The sequence below is a fragment of the Pleurodeles waltl genome, chromosome 5 (genome assembly GCF_031143425.1).
Source record: "Pleurodeles waltl isolate 20211129_DDA chromosome 5, aPleWal1.hap1.20221129, whole genome shotgun sequence".
Classification (NCBI taxonomy): domain Eukaryota; kingdom Metazoa; phylum Chordata; class Amphibia; order Caudata; family Salamandridae; genus Pleurodeles; species Pleurodeles waltl.
The window spans coordinates 1,503,169,736-1,503,191,540 of NC_090444.1; the positions used below are offsets into that span (position 1 = coordinate 1,503,169,736).

Below are 21,805 nucleotides of genomic sequence, written 5' to 3' on the forward strand. Positions count from 1 at the left end.
TGTAGGTTCATTGCAGCTGGGCATTTTTTTCATAGAGGTCCTATTGAATAAACACCAACAGAAATAAAACTGCAAAAGAAAAAAAGGACAATATGTGGTCCTGTCACCTGCTTCACATTTTCCTGCTTTTGAGCTCCTCCTAGCATTCCTTTACTCAATTTAAATGCATGATTGTACTTCCTATTTAATTGCTTGTAATGAATATAAAGTGTGATGCTTCACAATAGGTTGGTAAAGCATCACTAGCTCATATGTTATGAATTGGATAGCATGCATTTCTTTTTGATATTTAATATAAAATACAAAGACTGTTTTTCTCTAAATAATGCTGAGAAATCCTACACAAGTAGGCTGTTTTAGGGAAATAATGTTTTAATTTTTGCGGGGTATCAAAGCTGCAAGCAATCCGTTTGTAGGTCACGCAACGGCACAAGCTGATGCCATCTGTCGCTTTCCCAATCAAAGTACAACAAAAGACAGAAACTGACCTTGCTCACTGCAAATTAAGACACAACAATAGGCTATCAGTGGGGTATGAGTGAAAAGGGATATGTGTAAAGAGTCCATCTAGGAAAGTCGATTACATGAAATTTTAGAGCTAATATTGACATTAATTTGTTTTAAAAATCACCTTCTGATATGTTGTCACTTTTGTTTGTATTTACATGCATCATATGTTTGCTTTTCATCATTTGTTTTTGTCTGTAATAATGCTCAGTCATATAACCTGTACAAGAATCAGGGTTTAATCTTTAATAAAGGCTTTTTCAAAATAAAGTGTGGATTTCCTGCATGTGCCCATATTTTGTGGAAATGGGCTCCAGCATTCACTAATAAATATCATTCTGCAGTCTCTCGCAAGATTGATTGTTACCAGACATGACTCATCTACGTACAAGTCATGGGAGGTGTATGGATCACAGACTGACTGTCTTTCCTATTTGCATTGTTCAGATAGTTCATACCTGGGTATTGCCAGGGGGCTGAGAAAGTATCTGGGTAGTATTTACTCAGCATCATGTCATCCAACTAAAAGGGCTGGAGTTCTGAATACCCTTACGGGTAACACAAAAGCATGTGCAAGGTAATCCCTAGTTAAGTGAATTTTGAATTGTATTCTGCATCTGTACTAAAAAGCCAGCTGCAGAGATAAGGACAAACTTTAGTGGTCCTTTGACACAATACTTCATGGTGCTACAGATCATTGAGGCATGGGTGAAGTTAGTGTAATAGTGACAGCGACTCCAGCTTATCCTCTTGAAATAATTTACTGTTGTGAGAAGTTTGAATCACTAGATAATAGCATTAGGCATTTTACCACATATAAGATTTTTCTGATTCCTGTAAAATATGTACCATCTGACAAACAGGAAATTTCCGTAGGATTCTAAGACCATGCTCTAGAGTTTGATGGAGAGTTACCACGTGTAATGGATTCCATTAGAATGGGTCCTATTAGTAGCAAACTGGCCAGGATTAGCTGATTATTCCAAATTCTCTGATGCTAGAAACAAATCAAGCTCAGTTGCAACAGTTACTTTATGACTTAGACAGTACTGTATATATTACAAACATTGGGAACTAATGTTGGAACCTCTGCAGCTGTGCAGGCACGTCTTAAAATACGCATAATTCGTTTGCAGACTATAAATGCAGTAAGTGCCCACAAAGAGAGACAAAATACCAAGTTTTGAAACAAATGTAAAATTAACAGAGTTGATACAGCTGTTGATTTGTTTATGAGTTCGTTAGAGAACTTTGAACTGTCTCTTTGAACTATCTTACTGTGGTTCGGGGAGGGGCCGAGGAGGTGGCTTTGTTGGCCATTTATCAGCATCTGACTGCTGTTGACGTACAAGATTGACAAACCTAAAATGATTTAATTTGTGTATAGAGCCAAAGGTCAAAATGCTAAGAATATTCTTCCTTCAAAGCTGTAAATCACCTCTTAAGACTGAGTCAGAGCGAACAATAACGAAGAATAAGCAGAAAGCTGAACAGAAAGCAAGGATTGATCTCCTCCACACCAGGAGTCTGGAAAGGGTGATCACAATCTGAAAGACCATGAAAAAGTTAAAAAGCCAGATTGGTATTAATATGAGGATGGCCTTTCTTTGCAGGGTTATAGAGATAGAGGAGAAGAAAGGTGAGAACCACATCAGTATCACAAGAAAGAGGAGTATGCAAGACAGTAGAGTGAGGTAGGACTATTATGATGTTGAGTAGTCTATAAAGAAGGGAGAGAAAGGTTCAACTGCAAAAGCTCATTTATAGTAAGTTATAAAAGGAGGAAGTGTCTCATTTGAGAAAGAGAAAGAACACCTCAGAGATTGCAACTAGTTCTGCAGAATGGGACATGAGCAATAGTGCGTCTAGACAGCACAAGCAGAAGTACCTCTCAAAGAGCATCAGGGCACGACTCCAACTGAAGACTGTATTCAAACAGAAACACTGAGTGGTCATGTTAATTTCCCGGATAGAACTTGTAGCGTATAACTACAGACAGAGGGTGAGCTGCTGTGCACAATAAAAGCGGTAGTCTGGTCAGACTTAATGGATGCCTATGGAATCATCCTACTAAGGATGACCGGCCCACAATTTGTAAAGGAGGAACCTCATGAAGCAGAAGTATTACTTTAAGTGTTTTCCTCTTCGGTGCCTAAGGATCTCAGGGATAGGTACACATGTGAGTGGGGTTTGAAGCAAGCTCGGACACTGCATACAAATCAAGTGGGTGGGATAAAGACTTTGAGCTGCATATGATTCCCCTTAGCAGTGAACCACAGGTACAGGCTCAATATACATTAAATTCAGAAGCAAAATACAATTTAAGAACTATCCTGGATCATTTATATTATCCTGGTGTGATAGAGTCATGTCACTGTACTATAAACATTCCTCTTTTCCAGACAATTCCTCAACAATTATGCTGGATTACAGAAATTAAAATTTGCATACATGCACAGTGTTGGAAAGTCCTTCTTTTTGCCTGGTCACCCCGAAACGTTTTGGGCAGATACTGGTGGTTAACGACTCTTGGCTGTGCCCTTGATACTGTTAACCAGTCCAGGGCCAGTGCTCTGTGTAAAGTGGATATGCAAATTAGGCTAATTATAATTGGCTCTATCATCCTACCTATAAATCCCTAGTATATGGTAGGACATGTAGGTTTGGGAACCCCAGCATAGATAGTGTACCGCTGAGGCGTCCAATATCATTTTAAAAGCAGGCCTGCCTTACTGGCTGCTTTTAAATTAAAGTTACCTTCAAATTCGAATTTGGAATTAAAAGTACTTCCAAAGTCTTAGGCTACCTTATTTTTACATATGTCACCCTTAACGTGTGCCTTAGGTGGCCAGGTGTTGGGTGCAGTGTAACTATAAGCAGGGACCTTATAAAAGTTGTGGTATAAGCCCTGGTGAGGGAAAAATAGCCAAATTAATTTACACTCACTGTAGGTAATGGGCTCCATCGGCTAATATGGGGAGACTTTATTTTTCATTAATAAAGTCTCAAAAAGAGCTACCTATTTCACGCTTGGTAAGAAACTGAAAGTTGCCAACTTCAGCCCTGTAGTGACCTTCTCTGATTGGCCAGCCTATGGAAGTCTGGCCAGGCTGCCTTGATGAGGTGTGAAGTGGCCTGGGCAGAGGACATAGGAAGTGCCTGAGGGGGAGATCTGCCCCAGCAGATGGTGAAACAGGATGGGGGGGGGGGGGGGGGGGGGGGGGGTAAACTGGACTTCAAAGGAGGGAAGGGAATTTGAAGCAGATCTGGACCACCTCCATTTACTGCAAACCCAGACAGCAAGGTGCCCCCTGATTAGATGAGGAGAAGGCTGGAGAGGGGTGTTTTAAGGAAACTTAGCCACACCAGTGGGTGGGCTCTGCCAGACCTAACCTCCAAGATTGAATTTTTCCAATTTGGATTTTTGAGGAACGTTGCTCCCTGGGATTGATTTTTGCCACACTTCCCAGGAAGCGGTTATCCAAGAGGGTGGTGGCCTGCATGTGATTGGTCAAGAGGTCTCACCCTGCTTTCCACCCCAAGAGCAAGGATAAATATGGCAGAGCTGCACCCAAACCTCAGATCCTTACAAGGAACAAGACAAGGAGGACTGCCCTGTTGAACCCCTGACCTGCACCTAGACATTGCACTCTGAAGGGCTGCTACATCTGCACATTTGGGCTTCACCACTAAAAGGACTTTGCCTGTCCTTAACCACTTCAAGAAGGGACTCCCTGTTTCCTACAGGTAGCAAATAGCTGATCGGAGTCCCCTGCATCAAACTCTGAAGAAACTGACCAGCTGACTACTGCCCAGTGGTCATTTTTGAGTTTGAGCCAGGTGCATTCTGGGAGTTGGAGTACTAACCCTCAAAGAGCAACTCAGAGCTTCTGGAACCTTTGGGTGAGTTGTGGACCCCTAAAGAACCTTCAAAGACCTTCTGGAAGAAGATCCAGAAGTTTGAAGAAGAGTGGAAAACTTTTGGTAAAAAGCTCCATAAAGGGACCAACCAAACATTGCGAGTCAAGTCAGCTTACGTCTACTGTGAGCCGGCCTGACTTGCAGGTTCGTCCTGCTGAAAAGCTCCGGAGCCCCAGAATTCCAGGATTTCACCAGGGGCTCCTAGAAAGACAATCCGACGACTCTGACTTGAAATATGCTTGCTGTAGAGGGTCGTCCAACATAGGAGAGAAAAAGATCCAAAAAAGTGACAGTAAGTGTTAAAAGTTGACTGAGGGTTCCCGCACAGCGTATCCAAGGAGGGCTCCAGGGACATCAGATCCAATTTAAAGTTTGGCCCGGATGAAGAAGTCCAAAGGTAGAATTCTTCAGCAAGGTCTCCTGCGTATCCAAAGAGGGCTTCAGGGAGGTCGGACCCAATGTGCAACTTTGTTCCAGTGAGAAATTTGTCTTGTAAAAAAGACTAAGTCCAAAGGACCACCACGCACAGTCTTGGATTCATGGTTAACTTAGAAAAAAGTATAAATCAACTTTAGGCATTTCACATAGAACCAAAATTACACAACTGTAATATTTCATGAAATGAATTACTCAGTCAAGAAAAATTACTGGTACCAGATTTCTTGCAACACTTTGCAGACTCCAAATATATTGAGAAAGTTGCAAGCCTTATGGTGTTCTTGAACTTTTGATGAGCTAAATAACCTCCTTATGCTGAGCTAGTGAAGGCATATGTTATAATGAGGCCCATAGTTTACATGGTCCGCAAGCATATATGCTAAAGACAAAAAATTGCCAGACCCAGGACTAGTAAGTAGGGTTGTTCCTATCAGGCCAATCTACAAACATAAAAGTTTACAGTGATGGACAGACTACCCCCATAGTTTATAAATCACAGCTGTATTCCATGGCAGAGTATTCGTACACACTGAATGAGAAAATGCTCGCAGCTGTGCAGATGGCCATTTTGAAGGAGCATCCTCTGGCACAAAGAAAACAGTTCTTTGTAGTTTCTCTAGAACTATGCCCAAGGAAGTTACTAAAGCAAGTATCCCTAGGGTACGTGTACTACATATGCGCTGGATGCAATGGTCCTCAACATAAAATTCTTATGACAGAAAGCTGAAGTATGATACTACACTTAGGAAGCTGGAATTTCTACAATGTCAACAAACTATACCATAAACTCCATATATGACCCGTACATGAGTAAAGGAGTGTTTTCTATACAGATGGCTTGGATCAGCCTATGGTTGGTATTAAACACAAATACTACTTAATTTGTGCTGTAGTGCAGGGAGTCTTCAACAACTTCAAAGAGCTACGTACTCGCACAAACAGCTGAAAGTCCTGACCTTTCAGGAAGCTGATCCATCAATTTTTAGAATAATAAGACTGGATTCAGCATACTGCGTACAAGGTTACAATGTAGACCAGCCATGCTGTTCATTGAGCAGAGTAGGACTCAAAAGGTAACTCAATGAAGGATAAAACAGGCTTGGGGAACGGTAGCCGTACTACAGGATTAGCTACAGCTATTCCAAGTGAAACATACAATGGTCCCTAAAAGTGAAGATATTCACTCTAGGGGGATCTGTGTGACTGGTCTAGCTACAAAAACAGCAGGGCAAACCTTTAAGGTTGCTGCTGTTATTTAACGTCCAGCAAAGTTCGAAGCAGATATAATGGTGGGAATAAGTGCTACTTTTAAATTGTTTTTTTTAATTGTTGAGCAAGAGTGAGCAGAAATAATATATTCTTAATACAAATGAACAAACCGAAAACTCACAATAAATCGAAACAGTGCCATACATATGAGTGGATTAGTCGAGAATCTTTACAAATCTTACAAATATAGTATATGATGTACAAAAGTACATAAATATCATAAAATCAATATCACATTCCATTAAAAAAAAAAGACAATCAACTGGTCATTTGTGGCTATTGCAAAAGCAATTGATATAAAATGATGTTGATATTTCCACAGACTGTGCAACTCATTCAAAAATCCAACACGTTCCAACTTCAGGGTTGGGATAATCTCAATCTGGGCACTATACCTAATGGAGGCTGGGAAAATCAAAGAAAACATGAATCCAATCAACACACTCCATTGCAAAGCACCTGAAGCACTGATCGGACACCGAAGGATACATCTTGTGGAGCCTATGCGGTGTATAATACACCAACCATCTTGAGAGAAAAGCAATAAACTTGAAATTAGCTGCTCTTAAAGATCTGTATCCTACTTCACTATGAAAGTCCGATTCCTGAGTACTAAATCTACAATTTGTTTCCTGGGAAATTTTCTGCAGCAGCTCAGGAAGTAATTTCTGGTTCAGATGGTAGTGCAGCAGACGGTACCAATTCCCTACAGCTGTCAATTTAGTTACATTCATACGATAGGCTACATACCTTGCAGCTTCATTCATTACTATATAGTTTTTCTTTAAAAAGCTGCTAATTTGATTAAAACTAAAACAACATAAGGTGCCTAGATTCCCAAATTGCTGTACCATACTATCCCATGTTATCAGATTTTCCCCGTTATAGAAATTGGCAAGCATCTTAAACCCAAGTGCCTTCCAAGCTTCTATAACATGTTTAGGTAGCAACAAGCCCCAAACCGCAGATTCTTGTAATGGGATAAAGGCATGACAACATGGAATACACCATGATCTAATGAAATCTGATATCCGAGATGACAATACTGACTCTGTTTTATATTTAGTTTTCTTTGGGAGTTTGGCGCTACGTTTAAAAACTGGTAGCCTAGTTTGGCTTTCATTAATCATAACATTCAAGAAAAAGTTGTTGTAGACTGGCGAATCGGATACCAACTGGGACATGTAATCAGTTAACGTCGCCTGATAGTATGTCGGCAGATGCAGCATAGCCAAATCTCCCTGGGCTAAATATAACAGAACGGAGAGTTTAAATCTAGGCTGCTTATTTGCTCATATCAAGGTTATAAAAATACTATCTTCCTCATTAAAAGATGTACTAGAAATTCTAAGGGGGACATTGGAAAAAAATAAAAAATAAAGAGAGAATACACATCTTAATTAATGCAACCCAACAAATCAAAAGACAGAAGTAAAAGAGTCCATATCTGTAATGGATTTTTGAGTTTCAACAACATGGCCCCATAGTTTAACTGACATAGCTGAGGATACGTTTTTGACACATTACTTGGTACCTAATTGGATGGTCTAGGACCGACTGCAAACTAACAGGTAGTATGGAACAGGCTGCATTGAATAGAAGTAGTTCTGTTTTGGCTTGGCTAACTTTTCACCCACCTACCTGCGTGAAATGAGATTTCGTCAATGACATTCTGAAGATTGTGTCACTGTACCTGCTGGAGGTCAACTCTGCATTTGTGACATGTCAGCATCAGCAGTTCGCAGGAGAAGAGACTTTTTGGGTTTAATTGGTCAAGCTGCACTTATACAGCAGTCAAAATTGAAAGTGTTGTTACGAAGCAAATTTGATGTTTGTTCTACTGTTGAAGTGCAACCCCTGCTGCACCAGTCAACAGGCTAAAAGATTTACACATGATATATTTGAATGAGTGTTTACTATGTGCTGTATTTTTAAAAGTCCCAACTAACTTAGACTAACTTAGGTAGTTCTTGGATCTGGGTGACAGGTGTTCTTGCGGGGAGGGCGAGCCTTGGAGCACAGATGGGTGCATTCATAAAGCACCCCAATTGTGGGGGGCTGGGGGAAGAAGGGAGCGAGGTAGGCACTCCTTTCCTGTGGATGTAGGGACCGGGGTGGTGGGGATGGGAATAACTTGGGATGGAAGGGGATTGTAGGGGTTGTATGTGCATTAAAAATGAGCAAAAGCAGAGTGGCAAAGAGTGGTCTAGGAAGATTTTGCATAAGGTCTTGCTGGATTCAGGTAACTTTGGTCAGTCACATTGAATGTTTGGTGACACTTAAGGGGAATTTCAGTTGGTCGAAGGTTTCACGAGAATGTCTAGAGGTGAAGCCTGATCTCCTTGGGTTAAAATGCTTCAGATAAAAATTATTACTTGTGATGTGAATGGCCTCCTGAACAAACAAAAATTCTGTGCTTTGTTGAAATGGATTGCTTCATTTAATCCGAAAGTTAATATTTTCTTTTTTTTTTTTATTTACATGAAATGCAATTTAAAACAAACACTCCAAGGGTTTCTATTCCTGCCAAGTATACTTTGGCATTTTATGCATTGGCAGGAATGGCTAGGCCGGGGGTGGCGATACTATTGTCTAATACATTAGATTGGGAGATAAAAAGAGGTCCACAGGGACAGTAAAGGGAGGTGGATATGGATAGAATCCAGATTAGAAGGAAGGGCTGTAATATATGCCATTATTATGGTCCAAATTTGGATGAGACTGAAACTTTGGAACAAATATATAACCTTGCTCTTCAGACAAAGGTTTAATTGGTCTTGGTGGTGACTTTAATTTTATACAATACTGGTCTCTAGACACCTCAAATAAAAATAAACGAGCTGAAGCCAAAGACCTCTAGAATCTTGAACATAATTAAGCTGGATCTGGCACTGGCAGATCCCTCGTGCCTTAAATATCCCAAATTTGCTCAATGTACATGTTACTCTGCCAGGTTTCGGTCCGCCTCTTACTTGGACTATTTTTTTTTTTTTTTTTTTTTTTTTTTACCATTCAGGTGGTTGAAAAGTGGGAAGGTCCAAACATACGCAAAACAAATTCTTTCTCGGACCATTCCATGGTTTCGCTGGAGGTTATCTGGGAAGATGGGGAGGTACAAAAAACGACATGATGGTATTTTTTATAAGTCTCTATTCTCTGATAAAACATGGCTAAATGAAACACGTCAGTTTCTTCGAGATTTCTTTTTTACATAAATCTTTATACTGCCTCTGGTTTCACAGTCTGGGAAGCTTTCAGGGCAGCATTTAGAGGACAGGTAATATCCTACAAAGTGAATCTAGCCGGGGCTCGGATGCATAAGATCCTGAATCTTCAAGCAGCTGTGGAGTCTGCAGTGAGAGAAGCCTCAAAGCCAATGGGTGCATTGGCTAGGCAGGTAGTGTGCAATCAGCTCATTAGAGCAAAACAGGAGCTTAGGGACTTCTTCACTCTAGAGGTAATTGCCGGGAGTAAAGCTTTCCAGCAGAAGCTTTATGAAGACAGCCAACATGTGGGAAAGTATCTGGCATGGTCTACAAAAAGCCAACAAAGAAGCCAGCTAATCAACAAAATAGAAGACCCAGCCACAGGGATGATTGAGGACAGTACCATAGGAATAAGGGAAACACTCCTTAATCATTACAGAAAGATTTATGAAGAGTAACAGGCAATATCACAAGAACCACTACTAGATAATTTTTCCTCATAACATCTACCTCAAATCTCTAGTACTCCAAAGGTTGCTCTCTCGAAGCAAATAGAGGCTGAGATGATAACTTCTGCCTTGAAAAGTATGGCAAATGCTAAAGCCAGTGAGACGGATGGAGTTTCTACCAAAGTGTATAAGACCTTTGTCACAGAACTTCTTCCATTTCTAAATATACTTTTTAACAAAATAAAGGGGTCTGATTCCATCCCAAAGACTTTTAAAGAGGCCTTAGTAGTTAGCTTTCTTAAAAAAGGTCAAGAGTCCCTTGGACTCAGATTCCTACCATCACATAAGCATGCTGAATGTTGATTACAAATTATTCATGACAATATGGGCTGAACGGCTTGCACCTTGTGTGGGTTCTTGCCCATTAGGGTGATGGCCGCCAATATCCATTTCTTGATTCAAGCAATTGATTATATTACAGTCAATAGGGAAAAGGCAGCAATCTTAATGATGGATGCTGAAAAAGCATTTGATTTTGTGAACTGGTGGGTGTTTTTTTACATTCAGGAAAAATCTGGGTTCCCGCCTTCCTTGATCACTCTGCTTAAAGAACTTTATAATGGAGCAGAGGCCAAGATCATCATCAATGGCAAAGAAGCGGGGGTCGTAAAGATTAAACGAGGTACAAGGCAGGGGTGTCCCTTGTCTCCGTTGCTTTTCATTCTCTTTATTGAGCCTCTAATGATTAGGATTCATGCTAACCCCTTGATCATGCCTTCAAAAACTGGGATGGTGAAAATTAAACTGTTCACCAATTATGCCATCTTGTATTCAAAGGCTAGGTGGCAAAATCTTCTAGAGAAAAGCTCTTGATGGTTTTAATTCACTATAGTCATATAGCATTACCAAAGAAAAATGTTCCTATGATTTTCATGCTAGAACCCGCAAATTGACATATACCTATTAAGAAAGTTAGGCAAGAGTTGCTATTGGCAGCTCATGAAGGTTTAGCTTCTATTTGGGCTGACAGTGCAACAATATCAATGACACTGCAGCAATATTGGTGTCATTTACCAAAGAATGTTGAAAAAAACATGTACAACAATGTAATGTTTGCCAACAAATTTCTACTGTTGTGAGACAAGTGCCTCTTCCACTCATGATATACGTATTGGTTGCAATAGATTACTGCTCTGGATTCCTTTTATTGTGAATACAAATCACTGCCACTGCTAAAACATTTGGAAAAGACTTTCAGGGCTAATATCAATGGCAGAAGTTCATACTATTCATTCAGACAATGGTCCTGTGTTTGGTGCTAAGATGTTTATGAATAATATTTCTGTTCTGGAAGTTGGACTGCACAATTTGCAGCCCTCTTCACTGAAATCGAACGGAATAGTTGAGTGACCCAACAGCACACACAAGTCTTAACTGCTAGGTTACTGGATGTTAGACATTGGGTCTCTAGTTGGTAGAGGTATGTACCATGTCAAAGTAGGGACCACAATCCTAGTCAAGGTATGCCACAACACAACCTAAATTATCCTGTGCTCAACCTGGGGGAGCTTGGCACAGAGCAGGCAGGCTTAATTTAGAAGGCAATGTGCGAAGTATTTGTTCAATAACTTATACAGTAACACAGTGAAAACACCACAAAAGGACTCCACAGAGGATATTTATCTGATTAAAATAAGACCAAAACAACAAACATCCATCCAGTGGAAGTCGAGATATGAATTTTTAAATATTAAATGTGAAAACAGTGCTAGAAGACATTACCAGTCAAAAGGTTACTTGAATTCATGAGGGATCGGTGCAAATCCAAAATCCAGGCGGACCACAAGGATAGGCTACAAAACCCACGTAGGGCACGCTGAAACAGTACCTCTGGTGGAGTGATGCAGTGAGGCTGAGGACTTGATGCGTGAATATTTTCCACGTTGTCAGGTCGCTGCGTTATCGGCGGGCTCCATCGTCGGAGATGCAATGTGCCAATTTCTCTGCCACACTCCGAGTGACGCATTGATTTTTCTGCCACACTCGGGGTGATGTGTCGATTTTGGCAGAATTCAGCTGCAGAACTCACTTCTGAGGCCCAGAGCTTGATAGGGGCACAGCAGGCAAGAGTGAGACTCAGAGAGAACAGAGTCCAGCAGCACCAGGAATGTTGTGGGCAGTCTGATGTCCAGAAGACTGCAGGAGAACAGGGGGCAGGGCAGCAAGCCCTTGGAGATCACTCTGGTGGGAAGGATGAGTCCTTCCAGGAAGATCAGAAAGCAGTAGGGCAACATGCAGAAGAGCAGTCTTTGCCAAAAAGGATTCCAGTTGAGTCCTTTATTTTTCACAGCACAGCAGTTCTTCTGACAGAGGTTCAGTTCCAGGTCCAAAAGTGTCTGATTGGATGGGGTCAGAAACCAATACTTCTACCTAAATGTGCCTTTAAAGTAAGGGAGACTTCAAAGAGTGGTTTTGAAGTGCATCAGTTCCCCTTTCAGACCAGTCCTGTCTGCAAGGAGATCTGTGAGGGGTTATCAATCCTTTGGGTGGGGTCGGGCCACTACCCTGTGAAGTTTAAATGAGAGCCCATCCACCCCTCCTACCCAGGATCACCCATTAGTATGGTGATGAATGTGAACGCAGTTGAGTGTCCTGTATTTATGGCTCTCTGGATGGAATGCGCAAGGGGAGATGTCACCCTGCACAGACCAGACATGGATTGGAGACAGGCTATAAGGCACATAGAGCAGTAAGAGCAGAGAAATGTCTACTTTCTAAAAGTGGCATTTCTAAAATAGTAATTTAAATCGGACCTTACCAGTAAAGAGGATTTATCATTTCCATTCCAAAGATATGAAACATGATTTAGCTAATCCTTTCTGGTCAGGAATTACAGCTATGAGAGGAGCAGATTCCCAATAGTGAAAAACTACTTTGGGAGTTTTTCACTGCCAGGACATGTAAAACATATACGTACATATCCTGCCTTTTAAATACAACCACCCTGCCCTTTTGGTCACATAGGGCCTACCTTAGGGGTGACTTTTATGTTATAAAAAGGGAGTTTACGCCTTGACAAGGGGTTTTAAATGCCAAGTTGAGGCAGGAATAAAACTGCACGCAGAGGCCTGCAATGGCAGGCCTGAGACATGGTTAAGAGGCTACTCAAGTGGGTGGCACAATCTGTGCTGCATGTTCACTAGTAGCATTTGAATTACAGACCCTGGGCACAAATAGTGCACTTTACTAGGGACTTATTGTTAAATTAAATATGCCAATTTGGCCAGCAGTGGTAAAGTGCACAGAGTACTAAAACCAGCAGAACAGAAAAATGGAGGCAGACAGGCAAAAGGTTTGGGGAAGATCACCCTAAGACTGCAAGGTCTAACAGTAGGTTACTGGCTGTTGTGGTACCATAACCTATACAGGGCTCAGTGAGCTCTAAATAGCTTGCCTAGGAGTATTATATGGCAGTATGTGTATGGAATGCTCTTTAGACTAAGTGTGCACATGCCCAACCTTGACCTCACTAGAAGACCTATTCATCTGATCGAGTCTCACACACATCTATTGCAGAACATCCAAGAAGTGAGGGAAAAATCTTGCTAAGAAGAGGACTGTCTGAAAACACCACTGAAGAGAAAGCGGTTGTTGACAGCTGGTTCCCACAAGTGAGTGGACTAACCCAGGAAAAGACTCTTAATAAACAGCGTTTTTGGACCATCCTATAGATTGCTTGTGTTACTTTTTGGGGTAGAAGGCACTTGCCCTGTAATTCTACCACCACTGCCTGGTGTGAAGAAAAAACAAAGTACAGTTGGTTGATCACATGAAAAGCATCGTTAGGCCAATTCTTTTAATCAGCCTGTCACCAATGCCATTGCACCTGCAGATTGGATTAATATGTCCTGTCACTCTTCTGGAGTTATCCCAATAAGGGGTCAGTCAGGAAGAGATTATTGATCCAATCCCAAGGACTTCAGAATCTGCTGAGTCCCCAGCTGCTTTGTAACAATCTTCAAGTACTGATCCAGATACGGTGCAAGCAACATCAATCGTTGGACCAGCTTCAACAAAGAGCACACATGCTACAATTCCAAAACCACCACCAATAAATGAATTTACATCAACTATGTATGCTGGGATAAACCACCTAATTGTGAAAAAACAAAACAAGATTTGTTTCCTTCCATCTCTTCCGGAAAATACAACCTCTAAAATCACTCGGTGCAACAGATAGAAGCATAACTGTTGCTTGGCTTGTGATGGGTTATAATTCCCGGCCATGGTTATAGACTTAGGTATTTTCTGCAATCTCTACACTTCTTTTTATGGCTTCCAACGTTGACAGTTATTTTAATGAAGATTCGTTGTCATTACCTGCCTGGAAGTTTTATTCCATCTCCTGTGCTACAGGAGCTTCAGCCACATTTTCTCTCACACAGAGATAAGGCAGATTATGCTGGTAACATCACTGCAGATCCATTGCCTAAAAAGTTTCTTAGGGAAAGAGTACTAAAATACATTTTTGACCCTAAAATATTGACTGAAATAGCATATATTGTTTGCATTTCACTGGATGACATTTTTACATTAGGGCCTTTTGCAAGCTATTTTTTCTTGAATTTTGGTGGCAGAAAATACTTACAATAAATAGTAAATGTCATAGCAGAAACAAGAGGAAATGAAGAAATAAAAAAAGGCACAAGAGTTATGCTTCATTGAAGATTACCCTAATCTGAGACTTGTATAAGACTTCTAATTACAGTATTTCTAAGAACACCTTGCAGTCTCATTTTCAAACCTGCCCCCCCATACCAGGCTACACCAATATGGAATTGGTCCCACCAGGCTCCCCTGATTTGTTTGTTCTTGTTAATGCAGCCCCTGGTTAAATAAACAGATTCTTCCAGTTACAAACAGCAATCAGTTCCCTCAAGCAAGCCCTGTAGGGGAGGGGTGTCTTCTGACCTCCAGTGCTCAGCAATATCCCAGTGTTCCCACTCTTGCTGGGTCATTCATATCTTCTAGGATTCACAACAGACACACCGTAGGTGAGATATGAATTGTTTTAGTCCTTGGTCAGAGTATTGACGACTCACCCACTGAATGTTATAGTTTTGGGACAGCCATATCATGTGAATTCAATCTCCTGTCCCCCTCCACATGTAGAACAGGCCTGTGGGTTATCCCTACCCATTTCCCAAGTTATCTAGAGGTACAACAAGTTCAGTGTGAAAAATTATTTTGAATAAGCCTTGCTTATAAGGGGAGCTCTCTGGGGGGCGAGAATGGCATTGCTCCAATCCACCTCATCCAAGCAGCCTGGGTCCCCCACTCATCAAGCTCTTAATAGCAATAGGTCAACTGGGTAGTTATCAATTAATGGGAAATACATATCCAAAATACCACCCTTTTCCATTTTTTTCAAATAGTTAACTGAGATTCCAACAAACTATATTCAGATATTGCTAAAATCTTGGAACAACTGGTCGCCAGGCAATGACAGTTAAAGGATCTGAAAAATTGCTTTTTGGGAAGATCAAAATCGGTTTGTAACGCATAGAAGGGTTTCACGTGGGAGCCATATGTCCCCCAGTAGGGAGTAGGTTCCATTACATAAAGCCTTTTAAGTAGGCTGTACCTGTTTCAGGGAGGTTCACCACCAAAAGGTTGTTTTGTAGTCTAAGAGGGAAATATATAGGATATCCAAATGTCCCCTGTAGTCTAGGAGGTCCTCTACAATGTGAAATCCGGGGTCCTCTCTATCACCACACAGCCAGACATTAACAAACATTAGCTGGGTGGCACAATAATATTTATACTTGCCTCCCATTCACAATCCTCATTCATAAATTGATCAAGTTCATTTGACAAATGCAAATCTATGGTATTTATAAGCCTCAATTAAGTTTATCAAGTAGGAGCTCGGTCAATTGACATAATATTTAGAAATCTCCTGGGGGTAATTGGGAAAATATAAACCTTTAGGTAGAATAATAACTTTCTTTTTTTTTTTACACAATGCAACTCTTCCAAGTATACTAAGGGGTAATTTTGTGTATTTCTAAGGATCTCTTCCCATAGAGATGTCAGGTTTTAGTTCCAAACATCATGTGCATTCCATTGGCTGGTGTAGCTCCCAGTTATTAAAATTTTAAAACATTCACAACCAATATACTGTCCTACTGATAAGCTAGCAGGTTTCTCCACAGTGGGATGAGAGTTGACTAGTCCCAATTTACATGGACTCCTGACGTCTCGCCAAAGGAGTCCAGGATATGCCTCAGTCTCTGCCCTGTCCCTTTGGGGTACCACATAAACCGGAGTAAATTAATTATGCAGTGAAGCGGGAGATACCATCATTGATGTCCCCATTCTCATGGACGTCCTGCCCAGGCCCTCAACCCAAATTGCTAGGGGTTCCATGGCAAGGACGAATCGGCACAGGGAGAGAAGGGGACCCGTGTCTTGTTCCTCTCCTGATAATGAATGGGGATGATAACACTCTGTTAACTCTGACTTTCATTGGCTACCACAAAGAAGGTTAATGTAGTAGAGTAAATGTGGTCTGAAGTTTAATTATAAAAAAGCCTAATGCAGGAATCTCTAATCCAATAAATGTAATGCCTTCTTGAAGCCTATAAGCATTAATGTGCATGGACCTGAGATTTCCCTCAGCCAAACCAGAGTAAAATGTACACATTTAATGCAGAATTTAGTTCCCCCAGTCTGGCATGAATCCATTCTGATCGCAGTGTATCAAAAAGCCTATCACCGTGGGCTTTCTGTTGGTCAGTACTTTAGCAAGGATTTTGGCCAAACCAATAATCAAAGATATCTGCCTGTATGACTTTCATAGGTCAAGCGGCTTTAAAGGTTAAATCAAAACTTATTGTAGCCAATTGGACCTTCAATAGCCAGCTGATCAGGCCTCTTCAAACATGTTTAAGAGGTGGGAGTTGCCTCACATTTTCAAGACAGCACTGAAACTGCAAGCAATCTGCTTGAAGGTCACGCCTTGGCCGGAGCTGGTACTATCAGTGGCCTTCTCAAGCAAGGCAAAACAAAACTAAGACTGAAACGTTCCTTGCTTTCTGCAGACTGAGAAAGGTTATGAAAGAAAGGTATGTATATAAAGAGGACATGAAGGAAACTCTTATTTGAAATTTTGTTGCTAACAGACATTATCTAGAGGGGAGGAAGGGACTGGTTCTAATAGAGATTGATTCCGTTTGATTTACTGATCTTCATTTTCCCCCTTATTTTCAAGTATCAATTTTTTTTTTGCTTTTCATCATTTTTATTTTTACCATAAAGCTAATTCATATAATCTGCACTAGCACCAGGCTTTAATATTTAAGGAATTCTTTTAAAAATTGAGTGTAAATTTCTCGTGTTCAATTTATTTTTAAAAAATGGGCCATATAGTTACTTGAAATAACTAACTGCTGAATTTCACTGGTTTTGTGCGAGTAAATTCAGAACCTAACTATAACTCCTCTTTAATATATATATTTTTTTTTTAGAGAATATGTGTATATATATATATATATATATATATATATATATATATATTATATTATATTATATACACACACATTTTAAGCGTTTTACTTACCTGCAATAACTTCCATTTATCACGATTTTCGTTATAAGAGACATCCGTTGTAAAAGCATGTTCGTTCAACACAATTAAGTTGTAGACCTCTTTAGTTGTAAAGTTATTTCCGTTGTAAGGCCTTCGTTGTAAAGGCCTCTCGTTAATCTTTCGTGATAAATGCTGTTTATCATTTGTTCCGGCGCTATGCAATTCGCAGCAAACATCCTTCCAGCTCCCTAACAGTTTGGTGCGAGTACAGCCAACCTTTTCTAGGAGCATGGATAAAATCTGGGTGTACTCTATTTCCAAGGGAGCCTAATTCTTGGCTGACGAAGCAAAAACAAAACATGGGGCGCCTCCAATGTGTTCAACTATTGCGTGCAGTAGGGACAACTTTTCACAGAAGAGCAGAAAAGCAAAACCAGCGTGAAGACGTTTACCTCTACATGCACATAAGAAAGAGAAGCAAGGAGGACACACTACTTCTTAAGCATGGTTTCTCAGCCCTGCATCTAGATGTGTAGTATGTGAGAATCTCAAGAAAAACAAGGGCCTGCTAGCAAAGCAGTGGAAATAAACGTAGACGTTTTATCTCGCATGCCTGAGAGGCTCAAACAATCGTTGCAGAAGCCTGAAAACTGGGGGTTGTTAGTCGATCAGCCTTATAGCAACCACGGCTGCACTGCAGCACCAGCTGATTTACATAAGAAATTGTGAAAGGGTTGTTATCCAAAATAGAAAGCACTATAAAACCTAAGAAGATGGACACAAATCAGGGCCTGGCCATTCCAGCATCCACTTGTAAGAGATAGCTACTGTCAATAACGGAGCAACCGGTGGCAAATCTATCCGAGAGAAATAGAAGGCCATGATGGAACAAGCGGTGTTGATGTGAGGGTGAGAAAGCACTGGTTAGGAGGCGGGACTGTGATGCTAATACTGAGCTTGAGAGCGCAGAAGAGGAGGAACACGTTGAGGGTGAAGGTCCAAGAAGGTTACGGAAGTTCTGCTAACGCCTTCCCGGAGGTCATCAAAAGGGCAGACCAATTGCTGACCTATAGTTATGAGATCTTTGATTTTCCTTTCCATGTTATAAAGAGAACGTCAGTGGGGTATATCGAATTTTGAAACTGAAAAAATAGACATTAGACAAGAGTTAGTAATGGTAAACTTGGTATAACCTTAAGACCGGTTTACTTCTGTACTGTTCACTTATCTCAGTGCTAACCCTTTGTGCATTCCGTCTCATTTGATTAGTATATTCCAACTTGCCCGAACTCACCTGAACTGTCAAGTCCCATTTCTAATTTACAGTCTCCGGAGTTAATGGATCACTGCAATACTGTGCATTTGGGTGCATTTATTAATGCTGCTTTATCTGTCTGGTCGATCAAGCACCTAGATTCACAGGTTTGTGGTCTTACCTCTTGTATGTTTTTGTAATGCCCTCGACAATCTCCAGTGAATCAAAAGATCCAAACCCCACCAATTCAGAAGACCTGTTGTTCACCAAGAACAACTGACTACGAGTTCAAACCTGGTGCAACAACCTGCTGGGTGAATTTGAGCCTAACTTTCACCCCACATCAGATCACTTGGATTTATCCTGGACTTCGACCTCATCCTCAATAAACATTGCCAGGAAAACCAACACAGTCTATGGCTTTTTCTACTGAAAAAAAAGTGAATCTGTTCCTCTTAGTCTCTTCTGATAGGATTGCTATCAAGTCCTCGTACTCTTGTACACCTGGGATGGTGGCAACACCCTATAATACAGCCTCCCAGACTAACCTCAGGGGCATCCTACAAGCAGCAGCAGCATGGATCATAACGGGCCTCATGAAATATGATCATAACATCCACAACCCTGGTGAACTTCTCTTGCTTCCCTTGCCAGCCCACACTCTATTCCAAACCAGATGCATCATGTACAAAGACATCACAAGCAGCTCATTGTCTAACTGGCTGGAAAATTCAAAATGTTTGTTGGTTCTTGGCACACCTGCTGCCAGTATACCATGATGCCAGAGACTAATTAGTACAAAAAATAATAATAAAGAGACAAAGCAGCAGGCCTTCTTTATCTATGTACCCTGGATATGGGTATCTGTTCTGTATCCATCAGGACTGTCAAAAACCTGCACCAATTTAAGAAGGAGCAAAACAAAAAGTAGATGGGTGGAATGCACAAATGAGTATCAGCCAGTGGTAATTTCTCTGGACTGCACTATAGTCTATGTTTTCCCAACAAGGCTACTCTAGATAAGAAATATCAGTCTTGGCCCTCTCCAATATAAATATTTCAGGTCAAACTGACAGGCGAGAGCGCCTTCGAATGGCAAATAATTAACACCAGACTTGTTTTGGCTTAGCCAAGTCTCTTCAGTGAGATGCAGCATGACTCCAACGGCAGATTGATCATGGGACCTATGTCTGGGCATACTAAGTGCACTACGAGAATCACACTGAGGAAAAAAGGTGCTACATGATTCAAACAATGCCTAAATGATGAGGCCCAAGTAAGCTGAAATGGTTCTGGGGTTGCTTGTGTTTAAATATCGAGGAAACCTAGCCTGACACCGTATGTTGCTCTGCTCCTGTTGGAGTAGGACCAAGATTGATTTGCATATAACTGCTCTCTGTCTAGAGTGACACAGTGAGTGAAAAATAACGGACTGAAATGCTGTCCTAGCGATCACCATTGCTGGACATTAATTCAAGAATTTCTTCCACCACTTTGCTAGTCATTCTAAATTAGAGCTGAAGTCATCCCTTTAAAGAACACTATGTTACAACACTGTAGCAGTCCAGATCCACTCACAGAAAGTAGCGACTACCAATCAATCACTGACTGTATCTTTGCCTTTGACCCTGTTCAGCTAGCTCTCCAACACCTAGCAGCTCGATTTGCACTATACAACCTCATTCATACACCAGTGGTTTTGGTGTGTTTAATAAAATTAAACACAATGAAGAGGCAAATAAAAAAAAACAATCTAAGACTCAAATATTCTAGAAAGTCACTAAAGTATAGCGGTCAAATACCCGAGATGTGACTGTTAGTCATCCCCTTTTCAGATATAATGATCAAATATACTCCAACTATTGACATGGAATTAAGAAACATACGTGGAAAATACCAAACTGCATTAGGCTGAACAGGACTTTTTTTTCGGTCAAGCATTACTGTAAATAGCCTGATTGGTATTAAATGCCTACGGAGATTTAAAAATGGAGATTTAACATGGAAAAGTGTTATTAAGTAACATTTGGACATACCTTTTGGTTTACCAGAATGAGCTGAGCTAATATCCTTTGTGATTTTCTGCAGCTTTTCTTCTCTCTCACTGAACAGTCTTAAATACATTTCACGCCACGATTCATACTCCAAAAGATGCTCATTTCTAAAATCTTTCTGGCAGTGCTTCTTCCACAAATGGTCAGACTCTTCCATGAAAGACTATTTTGGGAGCAATAAACATATTTTACAATGTACTCCTTGAACAATGACATCTAGTTTTTAACTATTATGTTTTTCACACTACAAAGAGTATATGGGCCAGATGTAATAACACTAGGCATTCCTATTTGTGATTCTCTCAGAATCACAATTAGGGAATCGGTATTCCTAATTTAAACACTAAGTTTCATTAGTTATTCCTATTGGGTCGCAAATAGACCTACCTCCTGTATATTAATGAAGTAGGTAGACCTATAAGGAATCGCAGCATCACAGGGATGGTGGCCTGCTGGGGCCAGGAGACCACCATGTTTGTGATTGCTTTTTAATAAAGCAATCTTTTTGCAGCCTGTTTTCCGTAAAGGTAAACGGAATGTGTAGGAAGTTGGCTCTGTATGCACTATTTCAAAGTAAGGAATAGTATGCACAGAGTCCAAGGGTTCCCCTTAGAGGTAAGATAGTGGCAAAAAGAGATAATACTAATGCTCTATTTTGTGGTAGTGTGGTCGAGCAGTAGGCTTATCAAAGGAGTAGTGTTACGCATTTGTTGTACATACACACAGGCAATAAATGAGGAACACACACTCAGAGACACTTCCAGGCCAATAGGTTTTTGTATAGAAAAATATATTTTCTTAGTTTATTTTAAGAACCACAGGTTCAAATTCTACATGTAATACTTTGCATGAAAGGTATTGCAGGTAAGTACTTTAGAAACTTTGAATAATCACAATAGCATATATACTTTTCAAATAAAACACATATAGCTATTTTAAAACTAGACAGTGCAATTTTCACAGTTCCTAGGGGAGGTAAGTAATTGTTAGTTCTTGCAGGTAAGTAAACCACCTACGGGGTTCAGATTTGGGTCCAAGGTAGCCCACCGTTGGGGGTTCAGAGCACCCCCAAAGTTACCACACCAGCAGCTCAGGGCCGGTCAGGTGCAGAGTTC

The 21,805-nt window shown here is 40.7% G+C and overlaps 1 protein-coding gene across 2 annotated transcripts in view; it reads right to left on the reverse strand.

Annotated features, from left to right (window-relative positions):
* The window catches only part of LOC138296556 (elongin-A-like), a 537,924-nt gene that overhangs the window by 149,192 nt on the left and 366,927 nt on the right, over positions 1–21,805 (reverse strand). For both annotated transcript variants that reach the window (XM_069235792.1, XM_069235793.1), the window contains exon 8: positions 20,673–20,853. In XM_069235792.1, coding sequence (XP_069091893.1) covers positions 20,673–20,853 — 181 coding nt within the window. The remainder of the gene's footprint in view (positions 1–20,672; positions 20,854–21,805) is intronic.